This window comes from Thunnus thynnus, chromosome 2 (assembly GCF_963924715.1).
Source record: "Thunnus thynnus chromosome 2, fThuThy2.1, whole genome shotgun sequence".
In the NCBI taxonomy this organism is placed as follows: domain Eukaryota; kingdom Metazoa; phylum Chordata; class Actinopteri; order Scombriformes; family Scombridae; genus Thunnus; species Thunnus thynnus.
The window spans coordinates 5622756-5638645 of NC_089518.1; the positions used below are offsets into that span (position 1 = coordinate 5622756).

The 15890-nt window shown below is 40.0% G+C and overlaps 1 protein-coding gene across 2 annotated transcripts in view; it reads right to left on the reverse strand.

Annotated features, from left to right (window-relative positions):
* The window catches only part of whrnb (whirlin b), a 101511-nt gene that overhangs the window by 43151 nt on the left and 42470 nt on the right, over positions 1 to 15890 (reverse strand). For both annotated transcript variants that reach the window (XM_067600617.1, XM_067600608.1), the window contains exons 2-3: positions 7868 to 8044; positions 1849 to 1974 (exon numbers count right to left, since the gene is read on the reverse strand). In XM_067600617.1, the coding sequence (XP_067456718.1) occupies positions 1849 to 1974; positions 7868 to 8044 (303 nt within the window). The remainder of the gene's footprint in view (positions 1 to 1848; positions 1975 to 7867; positions 8045 to 15890) is intronic.

Genomic DNA, 15890 nt, shown 5'->3' on the forward strand with positions numbered 1-15890 from the left:
CAACAAAACTGAGAAATGTCAGGCTGCATCTTTCAAAGGATGACATTTGAATTTTTAGAATGCCTCTCACACTTAGCTTTTATTTTAACCTCTTTTCTCTCATAGTAGGGTTATTTTTTCCAGGTGTCCCAATTAGTTTGGACTAGTAAAGAATCAATCCATAAATTTGAGGTTTTATTTTTATCCTCAAGTAGGACACAGTTTGATATTATCATGAAAGCCATATTGAGGTTTCAGCCACATTGTTTACAGGTAGGAAACACTGGCTTATGTTTTCCTCGCCTCAGGCTGGTTAAAAAATAGCACAGAGTGAGAGTGGCCTGCTTGTTGAGGCAGAAAGCTGACCTGAAAGCACACAGCTGAGATTTAGCATGGCTAATAAAGCAGGCCTGTCATGGAAGTGAAACCAGCTGCCTGACTGAGGCTGTAAGGCAGGTAGCAGATGTTAGCAACGCTAACAGGTTTAGCAGCCTAATAGGGAGCAGGTGGCAGGAATGCTAACAGGTTCATCTGAATCAGGTGTTAGGGATGACAGCTGACACTGTCGGAAATCTTCACATCAACAACACATTGACTAAAACTGAAAGGAACATCCCAAAATTTGTTCTTCCACAAATCAAGTGTGGATTTATCAACAGTGTTTTCTACATTGCATTTCCACTTGGTGTGAAAATCAATTCAAAGCTCACCTTATATAGGTAATCTATCACTATCATGTCTGCTTCTGTTTTTGTCAAATCTATGTGATAGTAGTGATGCAGTGCAGAGTTTCCAAATCAGTCTGCACTGAGAATTGAATTACTACACAGCAGTAATCTAACATTGACAACAATGAAAGCAAACACGATGTTCATTGGGATGGATTACTAATTTCAAGTTTCAGTCTCTGTTTCCATATTGTACAGGAATGAATAAAAAAACAATGTTTGCTTAGAAGGAATGGAAACCATTAAAAACACACTACAGCATGCATGGAAAATAGGTGATGTTACTGCATTCAAATGCAAAATGGCAGTATGGCCCTTTAAGCAGTTTCCTTGAAAAGTGAAAAACACCTCAGTTTTTAGCCATGCCATATGGCACTGGCATTGGAAATGTTGGCCCTCCAGTCTGCTAGTTGGCCTCCTTTGGTTCTGGCTGAAATATTTAACTATTGGAAACATAGTGACTAAAAACTAAACAACAAAACTAAAACTAAACTTATACATTCCCCTGAGGATGAATCCTAATACTGTTGGTGATCCCTTGACTTTTTCTTTATTATTATTCTTTATTATTCTTATTCTTTATTTCTTTCATTCTCCTTTATCTCAGCAACTAGTAGATGGATTGTCATGAGATTTGGAACAAATATTCATGGTTCACAGAAAATAAATCCTAATGAGGCCTTTCCTCTGGTCCCAGCAGGTTGACAGACTGATGTCAGACTGACAGTCACGTTCCTCACAGGATGAAGTGTTATAACTTGATCGTGAATGTGATCACCTGACTTTCCAATTAGTCTGTACGTTGTCTTCAGTGCTAATTAGAAAAAGATAGCATGCCACCACACTAAACAAAGAAACATTATACCTGCCAAACATCAGCATATCAACATTGTCATTGGGAGCAGGTTACCATGCTGCATTAGTATTTCGATTAAAGCACTGCTGTGCCTTAGTACAGCCTCACAGAGCAGCTAGCATGAGACGACAGTGGCAAGAGTGAAACCTAGAATTCTTATAGATAACTTCAGGTAATGAAGCTGGAGCCCTCTGAAAGATCTTAATCTGTATTGAACTGGTCAAGTTGGACAGATTTCGCAGTGTTATATTAGCAGTACTATCAAGATACATTGAGTCAGGGTACCTTAAGTGCACCGGCATCTGCTGCAGATCCAGGGTCCACTCCAGTGATGTAGATCCCCAGTCCATACTCAGCACCACCCCTGATCATTAGGCCCAGAGAGCGACCATCGTCCATATTCAGGTTGACCTGTAAGAGAGACACACCATTGAGATCCTTCAGTGTTGTCAATTAACCAAAAACATGTTCTTTCTTGCAAGCACCCTTTTGGTTTTTTGATGTCTCAGTGTGGACTTGAGTGAAATGGAAGGATGTAGTACAGGATGTGTCACTAACAAGCAATGCTACTGTGGCCATTATTACTATGTTTTGCACCTGGAATATTTGACTTTCATATAAAGTTTGCAGACTTGGAAGTCTGTATTCTGTATTAGAAAACTATGGATTGCTCACTCAAGGATTGGAGTGAATTGCTTGAAAGAGTAAGTGTCTTGGGGTCTTTATCACAAGTGAAGGTAAGATGGAACATGAGGTCAAGAGGTGGCGTCAGTAAAAAGGCAGAGCTCTCCATTTATCAGTCGAACTATGTTCTAACCTTCAACTATGGTCATGACCTTTGTGTAAAGACTTAAAAAATGAGACTGTGGATTCTATAGGAAAAAACGAGTTTCCTTCACAGGGTGACTGGGTTCACCCTGCAGGATGAGTAGAAGTAGATTACAGCTGCTGCTCCTTCACATCAAAATGTTGAGGTGGTTTGAGTATGTGATCACGTTGCTGTGTGGACATCTCCCTTTAGAGGCTAGTCTAGGCTGCCTTGCTTAGCATGCACAATGCTGCAACTCTGATGAGCAGTGGCAAATGTATGGATAGATGGATATGTTGGGCCTCAAACCATACGGTCACACAAAGAAGGCCTGGCCACGAGATGCTTTTCCGGCTGAGGACCGAGCCGGACAGAAAGACTTAACACACACCCTGCTCGCTTTCTGAAGCAACCAAGTAAGAGGCTTAAGTCTGAGCATAGGCAGTGTTATTGTGTGTTAGTTTCAGCATCAGTGCTGTTGTTTAGCTTTTAGCTTTTTAGCTTTATTGCTATTGTTTTGTTGTGTGGATTGACAGACCGCCGAGTCCATTTGCTCTGCTCTACTCTGAGGAGTATTTTAAGTTTGCTGCCTGTTTAGTTGTGTTCACCACGCTAGACTGTTTTGTGTTTGTCCCGCTGTTTGTGTTTGTAACTGTTTGTTTCAGATTGTCGTCCGTATGCGCTCTCTCTGTGGACAAAGGAACCACTTCTCTCCCTCTCACGATCACTTTCCCTCCTCTTTCCTCCCTCTCTTTCGACATGCACACACACATACACGCACCGACATCTTTTCGCACATCTGATGGTCAGATAACGCCCCCCCCCCACATTCACCTGCATGTGTTCATCCTGTACATGGCTGTGTGTGTTTGCTTAGGTAGACTTAGATTTTAGAATAGTAGTTTATTGAATGAAGCATTTGTTATCTTTGTTAATTTTGCTAAGTTTAATAAATACTGTTATATCTTAAAGAGAAGTCTTTTGTCATTATTGTGTTTATCATATGGTGAAAAGTGGCTGATTGAAGGAGTCAGAGCTCCAATTCAACCCTTCTTTGTTCACCTTTGAATGTTGATATCTCTCAGATATTAATATTCTAAGTGAACTCTTTTATGACACTACTTTGTTTTGGTTACTGGTCCCTATTTCCGGGTGGTGCCCCGTAATTGTTAATTCATATTAATAATTCTATTAATTTTTATAATCAATTAATCATCTCTGATAATGATTAATTATTGTTAATAACCAACTGTGCTTCTCACAGATCTGACAGTTTTGTCTCCCCATGTGAGGTTCTTTAACAGTTGCTGCCCGAATTATTGATTGATATTAATAGTCTTTTGATTTAATAATTCATAATAACCAAACGCACTGCTACTCGTCCCAACAGATATGTAGTACCAGTCATGTACTGTGTTATTATAGAACTCTCTAGGAGAATAAATACACAGCGAGAAACTCAGAACGAGTCAGTTTTCACCCAGTAGTCTTGTTTTTCTACAACTATGATATCAATTGAATGTGCTGATGATACTTTGAGACAAAAATGATACACATTGTGTAGTTGTAGTTACTTGTGGAGATTCTGCACTTCATGCAGACGAATATTTCTCTCAGGAGAAGCTTTGATAGCAGAGCCGCTCTGGAGTGTTGTCTGCCACCAGCAAATTATCAGAGTGCTGCAGCACAGAGTGCACTGACTTTAATGGGAAGGAGAATAAGTGATGTAAATTGGTTATGATGGCCATCACACCTCCTACTGCAACACTGTTTTCAAACTGCATTACAGGAGCACAGCTCTGGCCTCAGAGTTACCAAAACCATGTGCTCCATACATTCACACAGTGCACATTTGACCATTTACCCCTGATTATTACTCACTGAATGAAAGAGTTTAGGAAAATTCTCCTTGTAGTATGTAATGTAAAATTGGTAGACACTAATACAGTGTGTTATTTGGATCTGCATACTGTGTCATTATGTGAATAGATTGTACAATATTTTTCTCATATCATAATCTACATATAATCCTAGCTCAATACCCTGCTTCCTGTTTCTGTCCCATCCACCCCAGTAAAACATAACAAAACAATACAAACAAAAACAAACAAATAAACAATATGAAGACCATGAATCGATTAAAAAAAAAAGGCCAAATGAATGGAATACTGTCCATGCAGGATCAAACTCTGGCCCCTATACTAAGAAATGATTGCTGTATTATTGTATGTAACTGAGTAATACTTCACTGGAATCATGTTTTATTTGCAGAATTGGAACTGGATTTAAAACAAGTGCTGGTCCAGTCTTCTGAAACATATACATAGTATAATAAAACTTTGTAAACCTAAAGGTACAATCCAAAAATACGCAAAAAAGTAGAAAACAATGCCCCTGCAATGCCATTTGTACAAAAGACTACATTTTTTCATACAGCTGAGGGAAATGTTGATGATAATTCTCTGTGGGTTTGTCCCAATGAGCAAAGCCCCTCACATTACACACTGACATTTGATCCACTGGTTTTAGGCCTATAGAAAATACTGATCATTGCAGCTTTAAGTAAAAGCTAGTCCTAAAGCATTTGTGGCATATTTGTTTCATTTAAACCATGTTTTCACAAGATAAGGTTTAAATCAACTTCTGCCACTTAAGTTACATTAAACTATCATAAAGGGATATCAGTGGGAAGCTGTAAAATCGTGAAATACTACAAAAAACCTTCTTAGAGATGAGAGGACTGGGATGATTAGCTCTATAATTCTCACCCAAAAGAACTGTTTCAGTAGACATGATTCATAAAACAATGAGCTAGCCTATTGTAGATCAACTGGAATATACCTGGCACCATCACTGACAAAGATATATATGTTCTCCAAATAAGGAGCCAACAAATCATGCCTCCGTACTGTAGTAGTAAAAGCATCTCAGGCCTCTGTCCAGAAACTCCACCACTCTCCTCACCCCTTTAATTAGCTCTCCTACAGGTCATCCAGGCTCATCTAAATATAATCAAATATAAGCAGTTTTCTGAACTCCTTTGCTATAATACAGTAGAGTGTAAATCAGCCACTGACAAGCTTTTGGAAGGATCACACATCAACTAAGCCACATTCAAATCTGCAGAGCTGCATTCAGAGGCATCTGCATTGGCTGCATGGAGCTGCTTATGCAGCAAGTTTAGTCAGGGAGTTCGCTGCTGTAGGATATTTAGATTCATCCTACAGCGGCTGGGGGACATCGATTTCCAGTCTCCTCTACACCTTTCTCCAAAAAACTGTCTGGCAATTTGGCAATTCAACCCTTGTTTCAGCTGATTATAGCACCACTAGCCTCAGTTGTGGCAGAAGCAGTTGTAGTCTAGCCTCAGAGGAACATTGATTCCATGAGAAGAGTGGACTCAAGAATAGTGTCTAATTGTCTATTTAATTACAGTGAAATCCAGAGTAAACTGAAATCAATCTCTGCTAGACTGATGCAGTCTTCCTGATCCATTTTATGGGTAAAGCTCTGCATGAGCAATGCTGACCCTTATTTATATTAACTAACTTTAAGGTCCAAAAGTTCCTGAATTTTTAAACTTCTTAAACTGACTTCAATACTTTCACCGTCACCCTGTAGAAACCAAGTTCATTAAAACACACTAGGAGAAGTGAGAGTCATCTGACATAGACTCCTGATTAATGCTGGTCATCAGTTATAATTTAGAACCAAAGCTCTAAAAAGTTGCTAATAATATAACCATATATAACTAAATATGGCACTCTTACAAAAACATAGTTTATTTTAAGAATGGCAGGGCTTAGTGCCACTTTTTCTTTTTGTAATTTTGGACTGGAATTCTTTAAAGTGAAACTCTGGCTGGACATTTATTAGAGAAGCCAGTGAGCCAAAACTGGTGAAAAATCCTTTCCCTTTTTGTGGTGTTTCTTGGTACCATTTTTGTTCAGTGCAGACCTGGCTGCCAGCAGTGTACAGGCTCCCTGATGTTTCTCTGCTGTATCGTGACAGCCTTGTCAGCTTATGATGTCTATGATTACTTTGTAACTAACATGACACTGTAGTCAAACAACATACAGTATATTCAACTCACCCTTTTATCATGCTGCTCATTCTTTCTGTATTTCAAAGTCCCACCTCTACCCAAGCATCCACCTGTTGGTCCCAGTTGGAATTTTTATTGGCGTTCTCCACTCCCAGCTGTGCTGAGCCTAAAGCATCCTTGTGGGGAGTGAGCCTAAACGGCAAATATCAACACTGTACATATTCTACATTGACATAATAATCCATTCTTAGTGAGTTGGCTGACTGCAACCCTGTCACCTAGAAGTGACTTTGTATACAGTATTATAAATAGTAAATATGTTTTTTAATTAACATAACTAGGAAACACTTTTAACATATCTGACAAATCACATAATTTTAATACTAAACAAATTACATATTTTGTTTGTTTACCTACAGTATCCACTGTTGAAGTACAAAAATAAAGGTTAAAGAAAGACCTGGAACTTAGTTTTGAAGACAGATTGTTTTTGCTAAGAATGTAACTTACAGGCTGCTGACAAATGATTGTTTGCAATGATCATTAAGGTTATCACTACTGTATGCTTGACATCTGACTTGATTTTTTACTCATAAAACTCAACTGTGAACTATGTTGAGTTTCAAAACATCAAAGACTGCATTTCTATTACATTTGCATAATAAATAGGAGATTGAATATAAAGATATTTTACATTTACATTGTGTTGTAAGATGGCTTATTTTTGACAAACAACTTATTTCTAACAAATATATCAGTATGTAAAGCTGAATGGTGTTCCATCCAATCAGAAAACATGAGAACAGATGTATTTTTCATACGATTCAATCTTCTCTGGGCCACAGTCACAGGCCTGTGGTGGATGACTTTGTTGTAAGATGAGTGCATCTTCCAAAATGTCACACCACCAAAGGTCATGATAACCTCCTCAGAGAGCCATATTCCAATCCTGAACTGACTGCTATCAGCCTTGATGCCACTGAGCTAGAGGACAACTACAAAACCCTCACCATCATCCTGGATAATAAATTGTTTTGAGCCTGACAGATGTACGGTGGCCGGCAAGGGCAAACACACTGCAATAACACTGTTGTACAGCCAGCTGTGAGGGTGAGTGTGCAGGGATAGTCTAAATGCTAAATGCTGCACATGTGTTGTCAAATTGGTGATGTTTTCTTAATCTGCTTTTGTTTTGTCTCCTTGCATGTCTTTTCTTAAGTTGCAGTGCGTTTGCCCTTGTCGGCCACTGTACAGATGCCATCTGAAAAACCTCCAACAGTGTCTTTGCTCTCAGAGAAACTACTTTCTTTTAAAGTCTGTGCTACACTTTTGTCTCTATTCTACAGATGTTTTATTGAGTTTGAATTGTAGAGTTTATTACATCTGCTACACTTGCCTTACTTTTTGGAGTTTTTCCTGTCCTACCACAACCACACCCGCACTGTTCTCACCGTCCTCTCCTCCATGCCGTGCCCTTGCCTCTGATTGGCCTCCTGGTTGTCGGGTGGTGGGGAGACGCTCCGGCCCTGAGGGTCCACCCAGCTGTACACGTGATTGGTGATGTATCCTCCAGGGATCCGGCCCATAGAGCACACTGACATAGCCAGCTTCTTGCATCCCTTCAGCACCTGCATCAGGACAGGAGGATGAGGATGTGAGTGCTGTGAAAGGGTTGCTTCATACAGTAGACCTCATGACCTCAAACAGCAATGCTTTCTCTATCATATGAAGGAACCAAGCAAAACCAATAAATACATTCTTTAAAAGCATAAAATATGGCTTTGTATATAAAAATCTAAATGATGGCTCTGTGTGCTGCTTTACTTTTTTTTTTTTTGTTCTGTGGATGTGCAAAGAACATTTGCCAGATAGATTTGTGCAATACATCTCTTCCCTTTGAAAACATTCTTAGCTTCTTCTTAGCTACACTCTAGCTGATTTAGACAGTAAAATGAGTGTTTATTTTTCACCTATTTGTTTCATGTATATGCTCAATGTGGAGGTCATTGAATTAGACTCTGTGTCTGTTCCTTTTACATTTTTGAATGGGTCACGTTCACACAATAGATGGTTCAAAACTTGGTTCAAAAGGACTGGGGCTTTAATATCTCCTCAGTGGAGCAAAGATTCCTAAAATACCACCAAAGATGCATACATGTAAAAGAAGAAGTGAAAGTACACCCTAATTTCTTGTAAGAAAAAATGCATTGCCCTTACTACTAGGACATTTATAAAAGGCTATAATACAGACTTCATGAACCAGCATCTAGTGTAAATTCATTGCACAGAATCTGAAGGTACGTACTTCTGTGCTGGCCTCAGCTATTTGATTCAGACTCAAGATGGTAGTACATATTTCTAGTATGTACAGTATATACATGGAATTTCGATACCATCCAGTTAATCCTATCATCAGACAAGAACATTGATATTGTAGGATTCTACAAAATCCTGCATTTTTAACATTCAGTCTCCATATACTTTAAAATTCTTTCTTCGTACAATATCTGTACATAGCAACAATGGAATAGTTAGGGTTAGGGAAAAAGCAAGGTTACGGAAAATAAACTACAATCATATGGCTGGGAAACCCTGGTAGCCCGATGATTAAGGCACATACCACATTACCACAACATCTGTTTGGCCATCCAATATTTAACTTCAGTAATGGACTGGATGAGATCATTCACAGGGTTAAGGTGGTTGGCAGAAACGGATATGTATAACAGTGTGTCGTCAGCATAGGACTGATATGATATGTTGTATTGTTGAATGATGGACCCAAGTGGGAGCATATACAAATTAAACAGTAGAGGGCCAAGAATTGACCCTTGAGGGACTCCATATGGAATGCTGACTAAATCTGATTCAGAGTTACCAACAGCAACAGAAAAAGACCTACCAGTAAGGTAAGAGGAAAACCAGTTAAGAACAGTGCCTCTAAGGCCTAAACAGTGTTCAAGGCGCTTCAGAAGTATCACATGGTCAACCGTATCAAAGGCTCCACTGAGGTTGAGAAGTGCTAAGACAGTAACTTTGTAGATGTCAGAGCTAATTTTAAGATCATTCACAACTCTGACCAGGGCAGTTTCTGTACTGTGGTTAACTCTAAAACCAGACTGGTAAACGTCAAAGAAATTGTTATATGACAGATAAATGTGTAATTGTTGATATATAACCTTTTCAAGAATTTTCCCCAGGAATGGTAGGTTTGAGGTTGGTCTATAGTTCTCTAGGACAAATGGGTCAAGATTGCTCTTCTTTAACAGTGGTGTAACAATAGCATGTTTGAGAGCTGTGGGGAAGATTCCAGAGAGTAGAGAGGTATTAACAATTTCAAGGACATTATTTACCAAACAGCTGAGAACACTTTTAAACAACTTGGTGAGCATTGGGTCAAGAGCACATGTAGCGGAGCTTAACTGTTGTACTACTTCTTGCAGCTCATAACTTTGAATGGGAGCGAAGTTGGAGAGGGTGATGGCAGAATGGCAGAGTGGAAGAAGAGAAGTCACTTGCACCAGCAGAGGCCATGATTTTGTTTCGAAGGTTAATAATCTTGGATTTAAAATATGAGGCAAATTAGTTGCATTTTTGTGAAGAGTGGAGTTCAGCAGGTATTGGTCTGAAGGGATTGACCAGTTTATCAATTGTGCTGAACAGAAACTTAAAGTTATTGAGATTTTCACTAATAATTTGAGAAAAGTAATGCTGTCTAGATGTTTTTATTTATTTCTTTGTTATATTTACTGAGCAGGTCTTTATAGAGAATATAATCAGCCTGTAATTTGTTTTTACGCCATTTGCGCTCAAATTTACGGCAGGTTCTTTTTAGTGCCTTCACTCTTTCCACATTCCTCCGAGGTGCTTTAGATTTACCAGAAATTATCTTGGTTTTTACAGGTGCAATATCATCTAAAATGTGTGTCACTGAAAGATTAAAATTGTCACACAAAGACAATGAGGACAGCAGAGTTAGTATATCTAGTGATAAACTTATCAGATGTATCTGCACAGATGGAGCGCCTTTTAACTGATTTTAGACCAGGTACATGTTTGGCTACCCAAGCAACACTGAAAAAAATACAAAAATGATCTGAAATCCCAACATCTAGAGTGTAGTTTAGGGTTATATCAAGGCCTTTGGAAATGACCAGGTCAAGTGTGTGACCCTGATTATGAGTAGGTCCGGCAGTGTGCTGTGTGAAATCAAACGTTGATAACATGTCAGTAAACTGGTTGGCGAAATGGTCTGTGGTGTTATCAATATGAATGTTGAAATCACCAGAAAAAAGGATTTAGTCAAACTCAATAGTTATTTTGGATAAAAGCTCACCAAATTCAGATATGAAGCCTTTTTTAAGCCTTGGAGGGCGGTAAACTGTGAGTACTAGACAGGGATTTGCAGATTTCATTACCAGGGCTAAATACTCAAAAGTAGAGTAAGAACGAAATAAGACACTTTTACATGATAAAATATCTGAAAAAATGGCTGCAACACCAGCACCCTTTTTATTTGACCTGGCTAGCTGGGTTAGCATCAGCATTGGTCGAGCTCTGTGGGTCCAGCAGAGAAGCACCCTGGCCGGAGGGACCAAAGCCAGGCGGAGACTGGAGGACCGCCGGAGCGACTGGGGCTCTGGGTGTTGCAGCAGGAGCTCTATCACCGTCCTCCGGTGATGAAGTACACAGACGAGGGCGTTTGTCAGAAGGAGAGTCGGCTCTAGAGCTGGAGTTGCTGCACAGAGATCTACGCCTTTTGGAAATAACGCTAGGTGTAACTTTGCGTTTTCCATCAGCACAGTCCACATTCAGCAGCAGCGAAGGCCAAAGGAGTAAAGAAGTTACACAGCTCCAAATCTGTGGAATCATCCTGGGAGTCATAGAGAGGAAGGGGCAGTCTTTTCTTGCCCTTAATTACTGAGGCCCAAGTGGAACAGCCAGGAGATGGGTCAACTGTGTCAGGGCGATTTACATTCACCGGTAAACTGGCGGACTCGGGAAGCTCCAGCGAGACTAGCCGGGAGCCGAGGTCAGTCTGCCACTGGAGAAGGACAGAGATGAGCTGTTCGATGGAGGCCAGTTCACCCTTGATCTCGGAGATAAACAAGGAGGTGACCATGCTTGGAAATACGGTATGTCCTTGGTTTCACCAGAAACCACGCCAGCCAGGAGGTATCCGGTATAGAATGGAGTAGAGCAACCGGCTAGCCAAGCCACCAGGCTAAAAACAAACCCAGCTAAGCTAGCAGCAGTCGAGGCAGTCCAATCAGCAACATCCAGCTGATAACTGAAAATCCAAGTGTCCGCTGACTAAAAACGTTTACCTCGTTAAAAAATAGTAAAAACACCAGGATCTAAAAGTGTAGCAAATAATTGTGGCTTTAAACACCGGATAAAAAACGTCAATTTATGACGGACCAACACAACACAACACAATGATTGATCAATGAAGCTGATATAAAAAGAGAGCCAACAGCTCACAAAACTTGTCAAACTGGGCGGAACTGATCAAATATGGAATTGGGACTCACATGCACTTACATGCACATGCGGCTGGCACGGCTACCAAAATAAAGAACAGAGAAGCTCGGATAACAGCATACACAGAAAGGGTGTGAGTTCATTCATTGGTAAGGACGCAATTACTCCGTGATATCTCTACATAGCAAATAGTAATATCATTTATTGCAACTTTAAGGTTAGGCAACTAAAACCCTCGAGTATAAGGTCAGGGAAAGATCATGGTTAGAGTTCATAAAAAAGCTAATGGTAATTTTGTGCAGGGATGCAAACTCTAATCCCCAGCATGACAATTAGATGCACTCCATCCATCACCCCAACCTTACTTTCCACCTCACTACATAAACGCCAATCTACGTCCTGCATGGGAACTGAACATTGGATGTAAATCATTAGCCACAGAATTGACTTATATGAACATATTTCATATACTGGCTGGTCCAGCAACCGCAGTCCACTGCCAGCAGCCTTTTTCCAGGGGGTTTGACTATTATTTTGTCTTAATCTAGACCAAACCAAACAGTGACTCTGAGTTGCAATGCCCTCCTCTTTGTTGCATAGATACATTGTGTCTGGTATTGAATTACTGCACCCTTTCATCATTTCACCTTGAGTGATTTCATACTACTTTCAGCTCTGCTATTTAAACAGCTGAAGCTCCCTTGCCTTGTGCATCTGCTGTCACATCATTTAGATGTTGTATGAGAGAGGGGCAGAATTAGCGGAGGCTTTGAGGCCACTGCACTGACTGTCTCTGTGACTCACACAGGCGCTGGCAGAGACACGGCAAAGACACCAGGAAACAGAGAGACAGAGGGTCAGAGTCAGGCCTTATATGGACGAGATTCCTCTCCACTGTACAAATATTCTTTGGTGACCTTTTCCCCATGACATAACATGACAAATGATAAATAGGGAGGGAAAATAAAAACTATGACAACATTTTTTAAATTTTCATCAACCTGTAAAAACTAAATAATAATGTGAAGATGGACAAATGGACATATGAATTCATTACTGTTTTGATGTAGTCTTAATCAATGACCCGCTTCCATCTGTGGAATCATTGCATGCTCCTAATTATTAAAATAATGTCCTCTGCCACCCAAAAATATCTCTCAGAACTAGCTGCTTGACCTTTACTAATGCTGTTTCTAGCTAATATCTTGTATTTTAGTAATTTTGTATCTCCGCCTGTAATGTCTTGTAGGGAAAAAGTAGCAGATTTATGGACTATATTCATCTACAATCTCACTGAAAATTAGACAGCAAAATACAGCAACTAGCTGGAACAAAGCATGAGAACATGTAGGCCAGAACTCCAACATTTTTCAAATTAGTTCATTTAGTATAGGGACTGTGTTTGTTTTCCATATTCCAAATCTGTCTAATTAGAGGCACATCAGACACATTTCAGAACAGTGAGGCTCACAAACAAAGGGTCTGGAGGATGCATCTTTGCACTATTTTTAGTTGGTGTGATGTGCTGAGATTTCCGTTTATCTACATCAACATGAACACGTGGCACCTTTTGAGATGTGAAAAGTGATTACTTTTTGGCTTTTTTCTCACCCTGTTTCTTTCACTGTCCCTTTGTTTCTGTGCTGTCTGTCTGCTCCTTTGTTTCATTCCTGTTTTGGCTGGTATAATCTGCAATGAGTGATCATGTTAGGGCACATTGTCTCACTGAAGGACACTTCAACAAGAAACATGGCTGGATAGGCTGCTGGAGCAGGGGTCAGAGTTAAGATGGTTCTGCAGCACAATGGTCCCTGTAGTCATCAGGGAAATATGCCCTAATGTGTAGATTTTCTTTCTCATTCTCTGCAACTGTTTGCCTTTGGGGTTTCATTGTCCCAGAAACCAAGAAAATAATCTTGGATAACTCATGCAGCCCAGACAGATTTAAAAGGTGTCTGGAGTCTGCAACTGTCATTTACTGTTTTATGTGATTTATGAAGTCTATCTAATCACTGTTTTTTTTTCTGTCTCACTCTAGTTTTCTCTCTCAGCCATGAAAAACAGATCAAGGTCTAATCTCTGTCAGAATGCCTCTGTCTCTCTGCCCTGATGACAGATCCTGAAACCTGGGACAAGACTTAACACACATCACATCAGATGTCTCAAACATGTTTTTCCAGCAACTTTCTTAAAATTGTGTTCATATAGAGAAACCAAGTGAAACTGAAACTTGTGGGTTCTGTTCTAGAAGTAAGAAAAGCTAAAAATTACACTGACAATTGCAATAAAATAAATTACTAAAAATCCAGCCCTACAACAAAACCATGCTCAAGGAGTGGGTAGTTCAGTCCTTTATGTAGACAGGGATGGTAAATTCTTTAATAACAGTATAATATTGTTGTATATGTAATATTGCCATTGTGGGTTAAATGTCTCTAGTTTGACAGACTGAGGCCAGTTAAGTGGTTGTCAACTGCAACATGAGGTTGAGGTTGTCAACAAAGTCAAACAGGACTGCAAGGGCAGTAAAAAATGTCAACAGTGTTGACATTTCTCAGACAGAAAAGATTAAAAATTTGGAAAGATAACAGTAGAAGAGAGCATGATTCGACATGGATAATGCAGAGACTGGTAACATGACTTAGTTATGCATGTATTGCCATGTTTTTTGATGTTAAAAGAATTATTCTCATTGTTAAAATCAAGCAAGGGTCATATTCAGAAAGGCTGATTTCATTGAAACAAACCCTCAGTGAAAGTTAGCATGAAGTTACACATGCTAATGAAACGGCAGCTTGTCCAGATGTGAAGTCAGAACTTCAGCTTTTTGTCAAAAAAGGAAAAATGTTTATATATACACAAACCTTTGGTGTCAAAATCCTGTGCTCTGTACATCCAACCATCCACCACGACCTCCTCCCTACAATTTTTGTGCAGTATGAGAACATCATACTTCCTGCACTGGAAAAAATGTTGGCAGTGAGTGCAATCTAGGCAATATTATGTTGTTACCTCTAAAATGTATTTGGCAAACAAATTGAGCTCACCCTCCAACTAGAGGACTCAGATTTAACCCCAATCTTGGAGTGCATGTTCCCTGCTCAAGTGTCCTTGAGCAAAACAGTCCCCACTGGCTCAGAGTTGCTGTTCTTTAGATGACCATAACCTGTGACCTGCACGGGAAGATCGAGAGAATGCATTTCCCTCCAGGGATCTGCCTGTCCAACACAAATTATCTAATTACTAAGGCAGAGTATTTTCTGTTTGAAACCCGTCCTCCACTTTCCCCCTTCCACCCAAAGATTCGGTGATGTGAGGATTATGGATGACTGTCCCTGCAGTGTTGATGGATGTTCAGTGTGTGTCTCAGCACTGCGACTGCAATGTGTCATTCCGGCGGTGCTGTGGTCATAAATCAGTGCCTACTGAGCTTCTTTATCACCACCAAAAGTAGCAGACACACCCAAGGACTGTGTGTGCTGAGTCGATGGGCCGAGATACACACATGTGGACCCGCTCGTGAAGACCATCACATATAGATACTTTAAATACTGTGTACTGTGCTCAGAGGTTGCACAGCATGTGTGTCCTGTGTCAGTCATTACAGGATCTACAGAGACTTACAGTAACTGAGCACCAGAGCCCCCAGAGTTGTGTTTAATGTTTGATGGATGAGTGAGGTGAGATTTCCACCCAAATTCAATTAGACAACCTCACCTCCTGTCACCAGCAAACAAGTAAGGAGCAGACTGATGACAGACAGGAGGTCTTCACCTGCGCTGCTGTGATTTATATTTAGCAAAATCAGCAGAGCCTCCTCTTTGGTCTCCTCCAAACTTTTCTGTGGAGCCATTTTCATAGACTGTGTTGAACAAAACTAGAATAAACTTTTATTTGATCCAAGGACTCAGCTAATCCCACTCTCCCTCATGACTGAATGTGTTAGCAGAAACGTCAGTTCAAACATGGCCCAAAATATTTTTCTTTAAA